The sequence below is a fragment of the Fragaria vesca genome, linkage group LG6 (genome assembly GCF_000184155.1).
Source record: "Fragaria vesca subsp. vesca linkage group LG6, FraVesHawaii_1.0, whole genome shotgun sequence".
NCBI classification, from domain to species: domain Eukaryota; kingdom Viridiplantae; phylum Streptophyta; class Magnoliopsida; order Rosales; family Rosaceae; genus Fragaria; species Fragaria vesca.
In genome coordinates this window covers 36,417,009-36,432,640 of record NC_020496.1, presented here as the reverse complement: position 1 = coordinate 36,432,640, position 15,632 = coordinate 36,417,009, and the positions used below count along the sequence as shown (strand labels likewise).

At 39.5% G+C, this 15,632-nt stretch overlaps 4 protein-coding genes and 1 non-coding gene across 5 annotated transcripts; 1 reads left to right on the top strand and 4 right to left on the bottom strand.

Annotated features, from left to right (window-relative positions):
- Positions 1 to 2,296: 2,296 nt before the first annotated feature.
- Positions 2,297 to 3,953, bottom strand: LOC101308997 (double-stranded RNA-binding protein 5-like). Its single transcript, XM_004306265.1, has 3 exons — positions 3,708 to 3,953; positions 3,397 to 3,616; positions 2,297 to 3,303 (listed from the first exon to the last, which is right to left on the bottom strand). The coding sequence occupies exons 1-3, from the start codon at positions 3,951 to 3,953 to the stop codon at positions 2,297 to 2,299; spliced, it is 1,473 nt and encodes a 490-aa protein (XP_004306313.1).
- A 1,321-nt stretch (positions 3,954 to 5,274) lies between these two features.
- LOC101297275 (probable S-acyltransferase At3g26935-like) lies at positions 5,275 to 8,604 on the bottom strand. The gene is made up of 5 exons (XM_004304496.1): positions 8,306 to 8,604; positions 7,800 to 7,982; positions 6,985 to 7,281; positions 6,283 to 6,516; positions 5,275 to 6,163 (listed from the first exon to the last, which is right to left on the bottom strand). Exons 1-5 carry the CDS (start codon positions 8,396 to 8,398, stop codon positions 5,639 to 5,641), a joined length of 1,332 nt encoding a protein of 443 aa, XP_004304544.1. The 5' UTR covers positions 8,399 to 8,604; the 3' UTR covers positions 5,275 to 5,638.
- Positions 8,605 to 10,596: 1,992 nt separating this feature from the next.
- Positions 10,597 to 11,151, bottom strand: LOC101308704. Its single transcript, XM_004306264.1, has one exon. It carries the CDS (start codon positions 11,149 to 11,151, stop codon positions 10,597 to 10,599), a length of 555 nt encoding a protein of 184 aa, XP_004306312.1.
- A 411-nt stretch (positions 11,152 to 11,562) lies between these two features.
- Positions 11,563 to 11,634, top strand: TRNAQ-UUG. The gene has a single exon. It is a non-coding gene; the product is annotated as a tRNA-Gln (tRNA).
- Positions 11,635 to 12,366: 732 nt separating this feature from the next.
- LOC101296987 (serine/threonine-protein kinase PBS1-like) lies at positions 12,367 to 15,605 on the bottom strand. Its single transcript, XM_004304495.1, has 5 exons — positions 15,310 to 15,605; positions 14,630 to 14,778; positions 14,334 to 14,523; positions 13,309 to 13,697; positions 12,367 to 13,191 (listed from the first exon to the last, which is right to left on the bottom strand). Exons 1-5 carry the CDS (start codon positions 15,446 to 15,448, stop codon positions 12,778 to 12,780), a joined length of 1,281 nt encoding a protein of 426 aa, XP_004304543.1. The 5' UTR covers positions 15,449 to 15,605; the 3' UTR covers positions 12,367 to 12,777.
- Positions 15,606 to 15,632: the final 27 nt, after the last annotated feature.

The following is a 15,632-nucleotide window of genomic DNA, read 5'->3' as shown; positions in this document are numbered from 1 at the left end:
GCAGTGGATGGTGACTAGTTCAGCAAAAGTGTTGATGATCGTTAGCTATTGGTTACGATGCAAGCTAGTTGCAGAGTGTGTGTGTGTGTATAGTGTTCTTGTCACTAAAGCAACTAATTAACCAAAGAGCGTGGGTGTTGCGGCATCTGCTGGACAAATAAACAAGACGGATCATGATGCATGAAACAGTATTACTATACTGTTATAGTTACATGCCTGTCTCTACAAACATATTTCATCATGCATGAATCAGCTCTCCACTACTGAACTTGGATTTGATATTCACTTGTCCTTCGTAAGATTCGAGCTAGCCGTCATATTCATATGTTCGTTTGTATGACGTAGCTATAGCATATCCTATGGTTTCATCCTAGTAACTTTGCTGAACAAGAATCAAGAGTCCCAATACATCGATCACATCTTCGATCACAATCATCAAGTTTCTTCCATGTTCTTTGATACGCTAAAGAAGCACCGTGCATTCCTTAATAATGTGCTAGATTATTCCGCCATATATATATTCTGTTCCTTTTGCTTGTCATTTCACGCTTTTGGGTATCCTTGATTGCTAAGCTTCGACTGAGTTGGGCCTTTGATCATTAGAGAACACCGACTTTACTGACCTTGAGAACTCGATGGGACAGCGAAGATAACGCTCTAGATTTGGGTGCTTCATCTTACTTAGATAACGAGATGGAGCCTGTTCTAGATCGTTACTTTTATTTCTGCGAGAGACTTTACCGTCGAAATATTTTGTGTATCAATTTTATATGTTTTGTAGGTTGCTGTCGACAATGAAATAGTTAGTTATATCTGCCTAGGTCGACTAAGGCGGTAAGGCCCGACTCGTATAAGCCCTCTTATCCGAATCCATAGAACTTTGTTTCGCTTCACCACGAAAAACCACCTCTTGCTTTTTCATTTTGCTCTATCTATTGCATGCACTTGTTGCATCAGTACAATATATAGGGTATATATAGCCATTTGGCATTTTGACCTGGTTATGGATGTTTGTTTGTTGGGATTAATTTAGACTGTTCTAAATAAGGAGTCCAGTTTGGTTAGTATCATGTTTGGTGCTACTGGATACTAAAATAAATAAGCTTACGTAACATCTTGTTTTCATTTTGGCCTCCTTACATGGTGTTATTGTGGGTGTTCAAATTTGTCATCCTTAGATAACACTATTTTTCTAAACCTCAAACCAAACATACTACTCTAACACTATGCAACACTAAATATATGTTAATATTAGTACAACTTAAGACAACCCACATGAGTCCAGAACAGTCTTAACTAATAAAGAGGTGTACTGTAGTACTGGGTACCAAACGTGCGGTAGAACTCATTTAGGATTCTAGGGTTTTGATGTTGTATTGTCATCCAGGTATATTTGCCCTAGTAGGCTTAATTTTCCATTATTTGCAGCTCCACAATGCTTGAGCCCAAAGCTAATAGTTGGATCCGATCAGATATCAAATGACATTTTTCTGGAGGCCCATAAGAGGATTAGGCCACAGAGCATAAACGGTTCGCAACATTTTTTTTTGTCTTTCTTGAGAAGAAGATGAAGAGAGTGGGACTGTAAGAGTGTGATGGCTATTATTCATTGAAAAGGATGCATGGTATGAGTTGAAGAAGAAGAAGAAGAAGAAGAAGAAGAAGAAGAAGCACTTCTAGGGCTGGAATAGGCAAGAGGAGGAGGAGGAGGAAGAAGAGGAGGAGAGGAGAGTGGGACTACTAGTACTAGTACTGGGGAGTGTGGGGGAGCATTAATGGTGGAAGACAGAAGCATTTAATGGTTTTGTGAAGGTAAATTAATTGCTTGCGTTAATCGCTACAATTGTCTCTTGGCCATGATCCCTACTACTAGTCTCTTCTCTCTTCCCTCTATGACATTTCAGAGACTGCCTTCATTTCTATTCAATTCATTCATTGCTTCCATCTGCCCCTCTGACTCTTTCTCTTTCTCTTATCTTCTGCAACCTACTCTCTTCCACATCTCATTAAATATGCCCTCTCTCTCTCCCACAGTAATAATGATTCAATACCCCAGTAAGATCGAGCTAGCTAGCTAGGTGAAATTTATAGATCGGAGAATCGGAGATGCATGCATGACAACAAACACAAAATGTAATTATCAATCTTAAACTCTACTAATTTCATCCTCGTAACTACCTCATCACAACTCTGGCTAGCTAGCTCAGTTGAACTCGATCACTTGAGTTTTCTACGTACTGATTACTTTGAGCTGCTGGCTGATGATGCTGGTTGCCTCCATATTCAAGTCGAATCATCACTTTCTTTCAAGACTCAACACTGCTGTTGCTGCTGGTTGTGAACTAGTACTAGCACTAGTAGTACCGTTAGTATTTTCTTTCATTCTCGGTAATGTTGGTAAAGCTGGTGGCGGGTTTGATGGAGTTACTGCTGATGGGGGCCTCACTGCTACAGGTGGTGCTGCACAAACAGGAATCACTGATCTTATTTGAACTGCTGGGGCAACCCTATGACTATATGGGTTGAACCCTTGACTGTACATGCTTCTTCTGCCCAGGAGGGAACTTGAACTTGAACTTGCACTAGTATTTGGAGCTTTAATTGGATTCGGTGACATTGGAAATTGCCTGCTGTAAGCACAACTGGAACCAAATGCAGGTCTGCTTGGATTCGAAAAGTAGTTACTATGGCTAGGACTATGACTTTCCTTTTCACTAGTGGTCTTTTTACCGATCAAGATATCTGACTTCACACCAAGCCATTCTTCCTCATCCTTTTGGTGCTCTTCCAATGGAGGTGGAACAACCTGCGACCTACTACTACTACCTCTCATTTGGACAGGAATAGGCCTATTATAACTGGAATTGTAGTAGGAGGAATTGTCTGATTTGCTGTTGAGTGTAGCTGTTGGTGGCAAAATCTTGGACTCCATTCGTGGTGGCGGTGGAGGAAGAAGAGACGCAAAACTGCTTTGTTTCTGTGAAGTACTAGAAACTCGAGGAACCAAATCTGTTAGCATTTCATCTATGAGCCTCCAGTGCTGTAGATTCTGTACTAGAGAGTTGGAAGTGGAGGCATTGTTGTCCCTATGAATATGACTATGATTATTAGCACCCCTCACAGTTCGTCTCCTTGCTTGAGTTTGTTGATGATCTGGTTTCCTCCTCAACTGTCTGCTATATTCTTCTTTGCTTGAGAGTCTAAAATTTGAGAGCAGCCTAGTCACAACTGCCTGCTCCTGCTGTTCTTGATCACCACCACTTTCTCCTTCTTTGTTTGTCATTAGTGAAACTGACCCCAAATCTGCAGCCAACAATTTTTTAAGTAATCTAGCTAGGTTTCTGAGAGTGTATATGAGAACTAATAAGAAAGTATTTCTGTCTACTGCAAACATACTTCTTTTCAAGGCAGACCAGGCAGCAATTGCAGCATTCTTCTCAGCTTGCTTCTTGGTTTTTGCTGCCTCTCCATTAAAATTCATGCCAGCAAGCTCTACACTACAAGTGAAAGTTGGGACATGCCCAGGCCCTGATCTCACAGTAGTGTAAACAGGCAGCTTCAGCCCAGCTCTGTGAGCAGTTTCTTGAAGCAGGTTTTTATAAATTCCAGTTTCATCCTTCATCATACAAATACAAATTCAGTCTTCAACCAACAGAATCAAAACCAGAATGGCAGCTAGAGAGAGCGAGAGGTATCGTGATACTTACAAGAACTCTTGCAGTTAAGGACCTTGAAGGGCCTCTAGTGGAAAGAACATTGAGGGCTACTTCAGCAGCAGAATGCTCTGCTTGCCTCAGTGTGGTGCAGTAGTTTGGGCTCTCGAAGATCTCACCGTTGAAGTTAACAGAAGCTTTGAATCTTGGTGCATGATCTGGTCCTTCTCTGATGCAAGAATATGAAGGCAGGTTGAAACAGCTTCTCTGTGCAAGCTCCTGCAGCTGGTTCTTATACATATCGGCTTTCAAATATAGTTGCAGCACCCAGTTGTATTATCAAATGATCAGCAAGAAAGGCATCCATCCATGTCCATCATTACTAAAGAAAATGAAAAACCCATCATTCAACTTTTGAAATGATGAACTCTCTCTCTCAAGTCTCAACAACTCAAAACCAAGAAACAGAAACAAGAATATACCAAGGAAGCTCACCTTAATTAGTATCACCAGATTTCTGACTGCTAGCAATTTGCATTGGCCAAGAAACTTAGAATAGATTCTTGGGAGGGAGACTTGTCTCTCTGGAAGAAAGCAAAAGCATCTAATAGTAATAATGAGTGAGTTAATACTTGTGTCTGTGTAGAGTTGGAGAAGAAACAAAGAAAGAAAGAAGGAAAATTGAATTGAAGGTAATAACTAGCCAGGCCAACTAACTAACTAGCAAGCTGCTCAAGTGAAAAGGCCAAGACTCGAGTCGAGATGAAAGCTTTAATTACTCTTGTTGGGTTTCTCCTCTCATCTGTCTATTTTACCAATACTCTGATTGGTTTCATACACTATGTTATCTCTTTCGATTAGATTTTAACCCAGTTGGGAACCAGTTGGGAACGAGGATTGTGTACTGTTTTTAACTCGAATCAAATCTTTCCCGTTACAGCTCTGAGAGGTCTCTGGCTCTCTCTGCACCCTGAGCCCAAACTCCAGCTTTAAAATTTTTATTTTTCAGACATTTTGTATTTTTGGAAGCAAGAACCGAGAAAAAACCAGGGGGGGCATGTGTTCTTCGTCATGTGATGGTCGTAGGAGAAGAAGGGTAGGGCTTGTTTGTGACACACTGACACTCTCCATGTAGATATGGTCAAATTACACAACAGTCCCTGCAGAGCTCAGTTGCAGGTCCAGGAATGCTTGTAAAGTTGTAATGTACTTTCCTTGCCTCTTGTCTGTTCCAGCCTCCTTTCTGGGCATTGGGTTTGACCCCAGGACACCAGGACAGTAACAGTGACCTCCCTCCCTCCCTCCTTCCCTCCCTCCTTCCCTCCTTCACTTGATCCATTGTCTTTGTGCCCAGTTTTTACATTTTTATTATTTTATATTAAGATATACTTCCTTGGTTCTCTGCTGGTGCTGGTGCTGGTGATGAGTACCAAGCACAGATGCAATGGCAAAGCATAATCAATCCTCAATAAAGAAATATAAGCATCGAGCACGCGATCAGTTATATAAATGTAAAATAATTATGCTTGCAAGCACTAATAAGATTTTGCTGTTAACGTTTGTCACTAGTTTAGTTATATAGCCATATAGGGTTTGGGCATGACTGGTTCAAACTGCCTAATCCAGCAACCTGTCCACTGGTTTTAATACATTAAGACAGCCGAATCCAAATTGAACTATAGCAATCGAAACAATTAACAGTAACTCCACAGTTGCAATACAATTAGGAACTAACTAATCCCACAAATGCAACACAAAAACACGAAAGCTCACTCATACAACACACAATTCCTTCCTAACAACACTATGCCCAAGCCAACACTCCCTTACAAAGACCCTGCTCCCCCATATTGAACATAATATTAATGTGGGAATCAAATGACTGCGCACCAACCTTAAATCTTCGGTATGCTATGCTGCCGCGAGATCAAATTCTCCATTTCACAAGTCTGCTGCTGATTTGTCACATTTTGAAAGGCTTAGTATTATGTCTGTCGGTTTTCATTTGTCAAGCCACTGCTGCTACTCCCACCCATGCGGTTTGGTTCCCCAACTCTAGCTGCCAAAGCAAGAACTTCTGGTGACATCTCCCAACTTCCACTTTTCCTTCCCCAACTGGATCGCCTGGGATGTATTCCAGCACGATCCACAGTCTCGTCTACTGTAGTCCTTATGTCTGGGGAAACTTCCCCTAGTTCCCCCTCCTTAACATTCTGGCGTTCATTGTTGTTAAGTTGCCCTTCAAAATGATCACCCCCAGCACCCATGTCTCCCCACACCGTTTTTCTTCCCATTTCTATGTCGTCCACAGCTTTTCCCATATTTGGGCTCATAAAACCACCACCACCTGGTCGGGGAGGTAATACAGGTTCCCTTGGCACCTTTTCCCTGAAGTCATTCTTAGATTCAGGAATACTGGTGCAAAATATCTCCTTGAAATTGTCAGCAACTCCTTTGTTATATGGATTGGCTCGCCTATCATATCGATATCGAAAATTCTCGTATGTAGTCTGTCAAATCAATGCACATAAATGTAAGCTTTCTTTCATAGCAATAGATGAATCAGAAAGAAAAATTATGTACAACAGTACTAAAGGGATGCAACATGTTATAAATGGGAATATCTTACCTGATTTGTACTGATGAGATATAAATGGAAGGCAGTAAGGCCGCCAACAAACCACATCGATATGAAAGTGTACACTATCAGAACAATAGACGCTGGAGTTTTTATCATTGCTCTCCAAATTGTTGTGTCCTCGCTTCCCATGATCCTCCGAACATATACCCAGCAGAATGCAAACACGTATATACAAAGAAGGGTCGTGGAGAAGACAAACATGAAGAAGAAACGGTAATTTCTCTGCAAGCAGATTAGAGTGTTCAGATACTTCTTTCCATTCATCAAAGTTTCATACAGCAAAGTTAACTCATGATAATACATCACAGCAGAAGGCAACTGAATAATCACCATATCAACAAGAATATGCAATGACAGAAAATTATCAAGAAACATAATTTCTACTTTTATCATACTATATCTTTTTCACCAGACAAGCTCAGGCACATCATTCGAGTTACCTTGGTATGCCAGTGCCTAAACTGTTTAAAATCCAGTCTCTCTGTGACAACAGGTGGATTGGTACACATTCTGATAATTAGCATTTTTCACATTCATTAATTCTTTCATACATGAATTCATTAGTGTAAATATTTACTTTAGTATGATAATATGCACACATAGTATGTCTGTATTATATGGCAGAGCAAAGAATTCCTGATTCTAGACTGAGGAAAGAATGTGACTCTAAATTATGGGAAGAATACTTACCAGCCCGATACACTGCCCAACCCAGGGACAGTGATGGTCGAATCGTTCCACACAGTTGTTGCATATTGAACAGTGGGAGCAGCGAGGGGGTCTATAAAGCATACAAGTATCACAGTATTTGATCTTAACGGGGATACCGTTCACCTCTACTTCTTTGATACGAGGCAAGCGTAACTGTGGAGTTTGCCCAGCCCCACTTTCTGTACTCCCATCAAAGCCTTCTGGCTCTGGAGGGTGTGTGTTACGGGGAATTATACCAGGATCTCTTCCAGAGGTAAGCAGGAGAAGCATTAAATCCTGAAAATAGAACAATGTGTCATCATATCAGGCACTCCGCAAATACATAAACTTTCCTATAGTTATTTGTTTAAAGAAATGTAATCCGTTGTTTTGCCCTCCTTCTCCTTCTCCTCCTAGTACTAGAGATGTAGCCACGGAGAATATAGATGATGAGGGTGTTTTTGTGGGCAGAACTTGTTACAACTCTATAGCCCTAACTAATTATCATTTACCCTAGTAAATTCAATAACTTGAGTCAATTTTTGAATGCTTAGTAGAGCCTACAACAAAACCTTAACCTATATCGAGCCATATCTAATTACAAGTGTCAGTCATCCAGATTTTACCGTGGTCCTATCTAATCTCCCTACTGGAGGTAGCAATTTTTAACTTAAGAAGCAAACAAGTTCTACACCCTATTACCCCAAAGAATGTCAGAAGAGCGGGAACAGCCCTATAACATTATATTGTCCCACGGTCCAGTCCAATGTGAATACATATAATACAACAAGTGAATTAAAGATGAGGGAACTCACATAAACTGTGAATACAACAGCGACAGCCATTATCAATTCTCCCAAGTGATCTGAATAATGGTCCATCAACCTTCTGGCAACAAAGACGCAGAAAATAGTGACCGGAGCAACAATTAGAAGTATGGTCAGCCCCAACGATCTTACATCCGGTCCAAATATAAATCTCCCCTGGAGAAAGAATATCTACAACAAAGCAAAAACAAGATAAACGTAAGGCGCAATCGCATAAACACCACCTGAATGCTAAATGCTTGATCTTCAAAATCAATTAAAGTATAAACTTTATGTTTATAACTGATACTCCAATTCCTTGTCTTCTGCTTTTTTCAATTACAGGCAAAATGTCTTAACCTTTTAATGTTTTTCATAAAGTTTTGCATATATATCATAATCAAAACAATAACAATATCACAATCAGCAAAACATAAAAATAGCAAAAAAGACATGTTCTATATATAGCTGATGTTCAAAAAACAAAACCAAAACGAAATCTTTGAGAAACTTACATTGCTGCCTTTCCAAGTTTGATAGACCCGGGAATCACCGGAGGCGGATCCGGCGCCCGGATCCGATCGCTGCGGCGGAGGCACCACGTACATCGCTCTCTCTCTCTCTCTCTCAGCTCCAATAAGATCGAACCAAAAAGACGCGAACTTTATATCGAAACGAGATAAAGAACAAATATGGGCTCTCGGGTCGGGTCAGGCTCCGGTGAGCTGAGGTTGTTACGGTTGAGCAACAAGGGAAGAGGCCAAGGGTTTATTCATTGTTTGGGGAAGCGGAGAGAGAGAGAGAGAGAGCGGAGGGTCTAGGACTCTATCGCTGCTGTGGCTGTGTGTCTGTGCTGCTTTACAGTGAGGATCGGTTGACGTGGCAGGGGTTGATTGGGGGAGAGGGCTTGGGATGGACCGGTTGCTGTGGTGGGTGTGAGCCCGGCGTACAGCTTGTGGTTTTTAATTTAGCTGCTACTGCTCCTCCTCCTTCTCCTCCTGTGATTTTGTTACGGAGAGATTTTGGGTTTCAATCAATTCATTCGGGTTTTAATTGCGTTTCTTACTTAATTACTTTTGACTTCTTTTTTAAATCCGGAAATTTATTTCTTTTGACTTTAGATTTCTAACCTAAAACTCACAAATTAAGATTCTCTAATTTCATCATTATTTTCTGTATTTTAGTTCAAAATTCAAAATTAAACAAAAAAAGCGAAGAAGATAATAGACGATTTACGGAGTGTTATGTTCGACGAATGACTCGTGTTGAGACGGTTCAATGTGAATAAATATAAACAAATACGCTACCGACTTATTAAGGTAAAAATTGGATACGTGATTATAACAAAGTTGAACGAGACTATCTCTTAAATCTTTTATGACAAACATTTAACACTAATTTTTTTTTTTCTTACCTTGTCCCCAAAATGCTCTCATTCAATAAACGAGAGCGTAGTTTGGAAGACAATAAAATACATGACTTGATTTAGCCTAATTTGGAGTCTTGGAGATTGAATTGCAGCTGGTGTACATTGAATCAGATCAATTTAGTTACAAGAATCATTACCTTAGAGAAAAGGTGTTCATCAATCTTGTTTTACCATGCACGGTAGGAGGAGTTGTAACTTCATTTTATGGACTTTGCAGGCGGAGTTCTATAGACAAACTTACAGTAAGGACAACCATATATACTTCATATCCAATTTCAATGCATACACAAACAAGAATCATTGCAAATGGATATATTGAATAATTTCGTTTCACACCAGTATATATTTATTTATGACGCTCATGAGACAAGTTTAACATACAAGTTAATTGAGTTGGTGAATGCAAAAGGCTAGGGTAAATACAAAACCTGCTGTCACAAGCCTTTCCGTTCTTGGAGAATGCTTGCTTCATGGACTTTGTGCTGTAAAGTTGCAGAACATGGGAACAAGAATGATATCAAGTAAGATCACTAAAATGGATTTAGATCTGGTAAATAGCAAATAATTAATGTGGTAAATAAGTGGGAACAAAACGAGCTCGCATAATTACAGTGAGTGATATATATGAGTAATCCCATGATCAAAATGATGGATGTTGCAGGTTTCACCAGCAAAATTGACGCATTTTGAACATTGGTATTTGGACAACCCATGCCATGTGTGTCTGGCTTTCTCAGACTATATATATGCCGAATCAAATACATATATATAGAAGCTGGGCCTGCACGCACATCTCTCATTAAACACAGATTATTATAAACTGTGAGAGACAGAATAATTTAGTTTAAGACACACACACACACACCATAATCTAGTAACCTGGCCATGGCAGCCTAACTTATGCTAAGAGGCATTAGGTATCTCTGGTTTTTTCTGGCAGCATTTCTATCTGATCATCACGTGTTAGAGACTTGCATCTCAAGGGAACACTGAGCTTTTAGTCCTATTTAAGCAATCGGTTTAGTAGAATAAGTAGATGACTTCTCCAAATAAAGAATAAGTAAAGTGATAATGCACAGGGACGAACCAAGATTTCAAAACTATCTGGGCTAAATTTTTCTTTGATAAAAAATTCAAAATGTATGAAAATTAGATCATTAGATTAAGTAGAATCCATACATATATAAAAAACCAATCTGACTACCTAATCTTAAGCTATACTATACGAGTTTTTGTAGCAAATTTATCAATAATTGACTTATTGTCAATACTATCAGCAAATTGTCTTCCGATATGAATCAACATGCAATCATTAAGAAACTCTTCTTCTATCTTGCTCCGAAATCGATTTTTAATAATTCTCAAAGCTGAAAATGCTCATTCTATTGATGCCGTAGAGACAGGAAAAGTTAATACTAAACAAAGCAATCTATGAATTAAGTGGTAGTCTTCTGGTAATCTTGTTTCAACCAATTTCACACATAATTCTGAAAGACTAGTAATATTCTGAAGCTCAGGACGGCTATGAATATCTTCAGCATAAAATGTCAATTGCAAATCTAAAGCATGCAACTCAACAGAAGTAAAATCTTGGGGATAGAACTTTTCAGCAAGACTGCAAATATCATCCTTCTTAAAAGACCTAAAATCATATTGAAAATCTAAAGCTGCAGTAAGAGTGAGAAGTTCCTTTGGTTGCTCTGGAAATCTTTCATCTAATTCCATCATCTGTTTATCTATAACAACATTAAATATATCAAAATGATAGTGGTGTTCTATTGTAATGTCATCATTTTGTTGACAAGAACGACCAGTACCCACCCTTTGTGGAGCACTCATATCAGGCATATTAATCTCATGAGTTTCACAAAATGATATCATAGTTTCAAGAAAATTCTCCCAACCATTGTCCCTAAACTTTTGAAGCAACATTTTTGTAGTAGAAATATAATTAAGAGCACTAACAATATATGTGCAGACTTCTTTTGGAATTTTTTACAAAGAAAATCAGTGATGCCCAGGACTTTATTCAGAAAATGCAAGACAAACATGAACTCAAAAGAGGTCATAGAGAGATATATACCTTCAGCTTCACCACAAATTTATCTAGTGTGTCCGTTGTCCTTTAAGTGCTCTACCACGAGTTTGGTTGAACTGAATAATTCAATCAAACTATATATGCTTATTTTATAAATCCTTGCCATAAACTATTTGTAAACAACCAAAAATGTCTCCGGGGCTGTAACCAACTGTTCCATCCCTGACAAAGCACTAGCTTTGAAATTAGTGATCCGATCCTGGATACCAAAGAACTTTGTTAGCGCTGTAGAATGTGCATGTCGGGGTTCTATGGTGTAGTGGTTAGCACTCTGGACTTTGAATCCAGCGACCTGGGTTCGACTCCCGGTAGGACCTCTTTTTTGGTTTTATACTTTATAATATCTCTCGCTCCTGTATTATGCCTCTGGATCACACAAAGTTGCTTTGGGGTTGGTGTGCCTCCTTTTAGAACTGAGGAGGCTAGAGATTCATTGAATTACATGATCTGGGTAATCTCAACAATTAGAGTGCAATTGGGATGGTAGATATGCTCAACAATCAAGACTAGCAAGCTACTTGTGCAATTTCTTTCTTTGTATTCGTTTCCCCTTTTCTCTTTGGAACACTGATTAGAAAACAGAATTTTTTCAGAAAGGGAGAGGGTGCTGTGATCCCTGTCCAGCTGGAGATAATTTTCACAACAGAGAAAGACAAGTAAGAGCCTTGCCTTGCTGCTCGCACATAACTACAAAACTAGACAGATGGAGCACACACGAGACACATTCCACTAAATTTAGCAATGTCAATAATTTTCAGCTTACCTCTGATCACTAACCAAAGTATGAAGCTAGCTCATCCCTTTGACATATATACTTGCTACACACCAGAATGCCAGATCATCCCAAGAAGCAACTAGTTTATATATTACACATCTAATATCCTTATACCTTTAACAGCAACTACGAACGTCCTCATCACGTCCTCATCGTTCCAAAGTAAAGCATCTCAAGTTCGATACGAGTCATGAGACCAAAGTCACCAACCACGTACAGTTTTAAAGTTTAAACGAAAGGCAGTCATGGCTCTCATTAATCATCTTCATTTTGACAATTTCTCTTTCTCAGGTTCATAATGAATTCCAGTCTCCTGCATCAGCATTCACATTTTACTTCCCTATTTTCCTCATGGCCATTTCCCTATTTACTCTTAGATAATATTGCTACAAAGTTAACATGAGAATAGAAGATTTATGCTGATCATCCACTATATCATCTTCCATCAATCTTTGCAACTCTAACTGGATTTTTATTTTAACTCTAGTCTGTGCTGAGTAGACCAGCTACTCAAGGAAGACATTTTACTAAGCTAATGTAAAAGAGTTTCTTCCCAACTGAAGCCAATATATATTCCAGGGTTTTTCTGCAGGGGAAGAAAAATCTGTAGTTTGAAAGATACCGCATGGTGGGGGAATCGGAAGAACCAGCAGGCATTGGATCGGACGCACGATAGGAAAGTGATCTAAAGACTAAAGGTATCATGATGACTATTTTGTGCACCTGGTCTTCGTTTGTCTCTCCAAGTCTCTCCCCACATCTTGGCTTCTGCCACAGCTCTCTCTCGCTCATCGTTCTTGTTTAACATAGAAGTTGTTTCATTTGGAGAGTTATTCCCTGATGCATTCGAACTCTTTATTTCTTCAACCCGCTCGGTGCTGATGCTCAACACCTTTGGTTCATTGTATGGATGAGTTGTCAAGAAATTCAAGGCAAGTACCACATCCCTCATGGTTGGTCGCAGAGAAGCATTTTCTTGCAGACACATGGAAGCCACTGCTAATGCTTTTCTCAAGATATGTAACGGAAACTGCCCTCTGAGATATGGATCTGCAAATTGCATGGTAAGATTCTTGGGATTTCTCATATAAGGACGTGCCTACAAAAAACATACACCATGGAAATTAGTAGGATCAACTATCCCTCACCCAAGATCAAAAGCTATTGAACATGTTTTACTTAACCACACAGTAGAAATTAAAACATAAAGAGTTACCCATTCAACAAGTTGTTTATTACGACCAAGAGTACCATCAACTGCCTTATGTCCTGTAAGCAGCTCCAGCAAGACTATGCCGAAACTGTAGATATCCGACTTTGCTGTCAACCTCCCACTTTTAGCATACTCAGGAGCACAGTAACCATGAGTTCCCATGACCCTGGTGGAGACATGCGATCTATCTCCAGTAGGACCAAACTTTGCAAGCCCAAAATCAGAAAGTTTCGGGTAAAAATCCTCTCCCAACAAAATGTTGGCTGATTTTACATCCCTGTATATGACAGGTGGTTCAGCATCATGGTGAAGATATTCCAACCCTTTGGCTGCACCAGCCGCTATCATCATCCTTGTGTTCCAATCAAGTGGTTCTTTATCAGGTCTAAGATCTGAGAACAATCACAGGTGGGGTTGGTCATCACCTTCAAAATTTTATAAATGATAACAAGGTATAAGATGACTTGTCCATGACAAGCATATAATGTAAATGTTTTAGTATTAATTATGATTGAAATGACTATAATTCTTATTTCCATACAGTACGAACAGACATAAAAAAGCACGGAAAGTGAAATACAACTTAGAATTAGAATTTCCCATCGCTCAGAATGGAGCAGAATTCTTCAGTCACTAGAACCAAGATACAAGCTTTAAATTACCAAAAGAAGAAAGATACAAGCTTTAAACTCATTAGAAACCAGGTATATCAAGCATAAGTGAGCTAGAAACACTCGTAGACTTTCACAAACCACATTTTAGGACAGGAAGGGGATTAATTACAGTCTTGCAAGTCTGATCTTCCCCTGATGATGGAAACATACCTAAATTTCTTGGTTGAATAATGGAGTATACTTGCTCTCTCCTTTTGGTTTTGCACACAGTTTAAAAAGATCATTCAAGTGCCTATCTATGTGTTTCCAAAATATTGAAGTGAAATCTAAGGTGAACTAAGAATTGGGATGTAAGCATGAGGAGAAGCTCAATGGTGTTGTAAGTTAAAACTTGAATGACATCAAAACATGTACCATGGAGATGATCTGCCAAGGACCCTAAGGGCATGTATTCATAGACAAGCAGGCGCTGCTCCCCTTCAGCACAGTAACCAATTAAACTTACAAGGTTTGGGTGACGCAGAAGAGAAAGCATTAGAACCTCCACCAGAAACTCCTTGTCTCCTTGAACACCAGTCTGATCGAGTTTCTTTACAGCTACAACCTGCTTGAAAAATCACCTCCTCATATAAAAATACAATAGATTAAATCCTGAAGATCAGATCAACATATACATACAGAAGAAGTTAGTCAGCCGTTGAACAACTTACTCGACCAGAGCTCAATTGTCCTTTGTATACAGGGCCAAATCCTCCTTCCCCAATAAAGCATTCCGCCCTAAAGTTTTTGGTTGCAGTTGCAAGTTCACGGAAGGTGAATGTCTGAGCCTTAGTGGGGGAATTAGTTTCATCTTCTTGAGCTGATTATCGGACAAGATTTCATTAACATCTATGAATTACATGTAAAAAGAGGCAAAACTATCAAATAAAGTATAGGGGGAAATGAGAACTATACAATGTCAACTTCATTCTAGGTCTACAGTCCCTAACATCTTAAATTCAAATTCAGTAGCCTGAAATCTCCAAGAACTATTACATAGGAGATCGAGTAGGAAAACTCTAAAACATTCTTATGGTTATAAGGCTGACTAGGATATTCGGCTGAGTAGGAAAAACCAGACGAAAGTCCTAAACTGTGAAAATAAGAAATAGGACGCACAAGAGACTATCTATGAACAAGATCCAAACTTGGGTCAAATCGATCAACAAACAACAAAACGGAACCATTAACATTCAAGAGCTGAAGTCTGAAGACCACAAAATCAAAGTTTTTTCATGAAAGGAAACCGAAGCATTATCCAAACAAGCCACAAATGACAAAACCCTCCAGAAATAAAGAGGCATTCGCATGATCAAACGTAAGGGAAAGTAGAAGAAGAAGGAGAACTCACCAGAAGACAATTGAGGCTCGGCATTATGGGTAGAAGGGTGTATGTCCTCGACCTTGGTTGAGGTTTTGTGAACGTCGTCGTCTTTGCCGCGCTTGAGCTTCTTGCCCTTTCTGATCCCGAAGCAGGGGCAATATCCCATTATGGCAGCAGAGACAATAGAACAGATACGGTATATAATGTTGTTTGTTTTCAGATCAACATCATCTCCAGAATTCTGTTCATCTTGTTAGTGATGAAAACACACAGAATTAACCCTACAAGGGGAACGAAATGCAAAGCCAGAAGAAGAAGACGACTCGCAACTCCCAATCACGCGCTTCCCT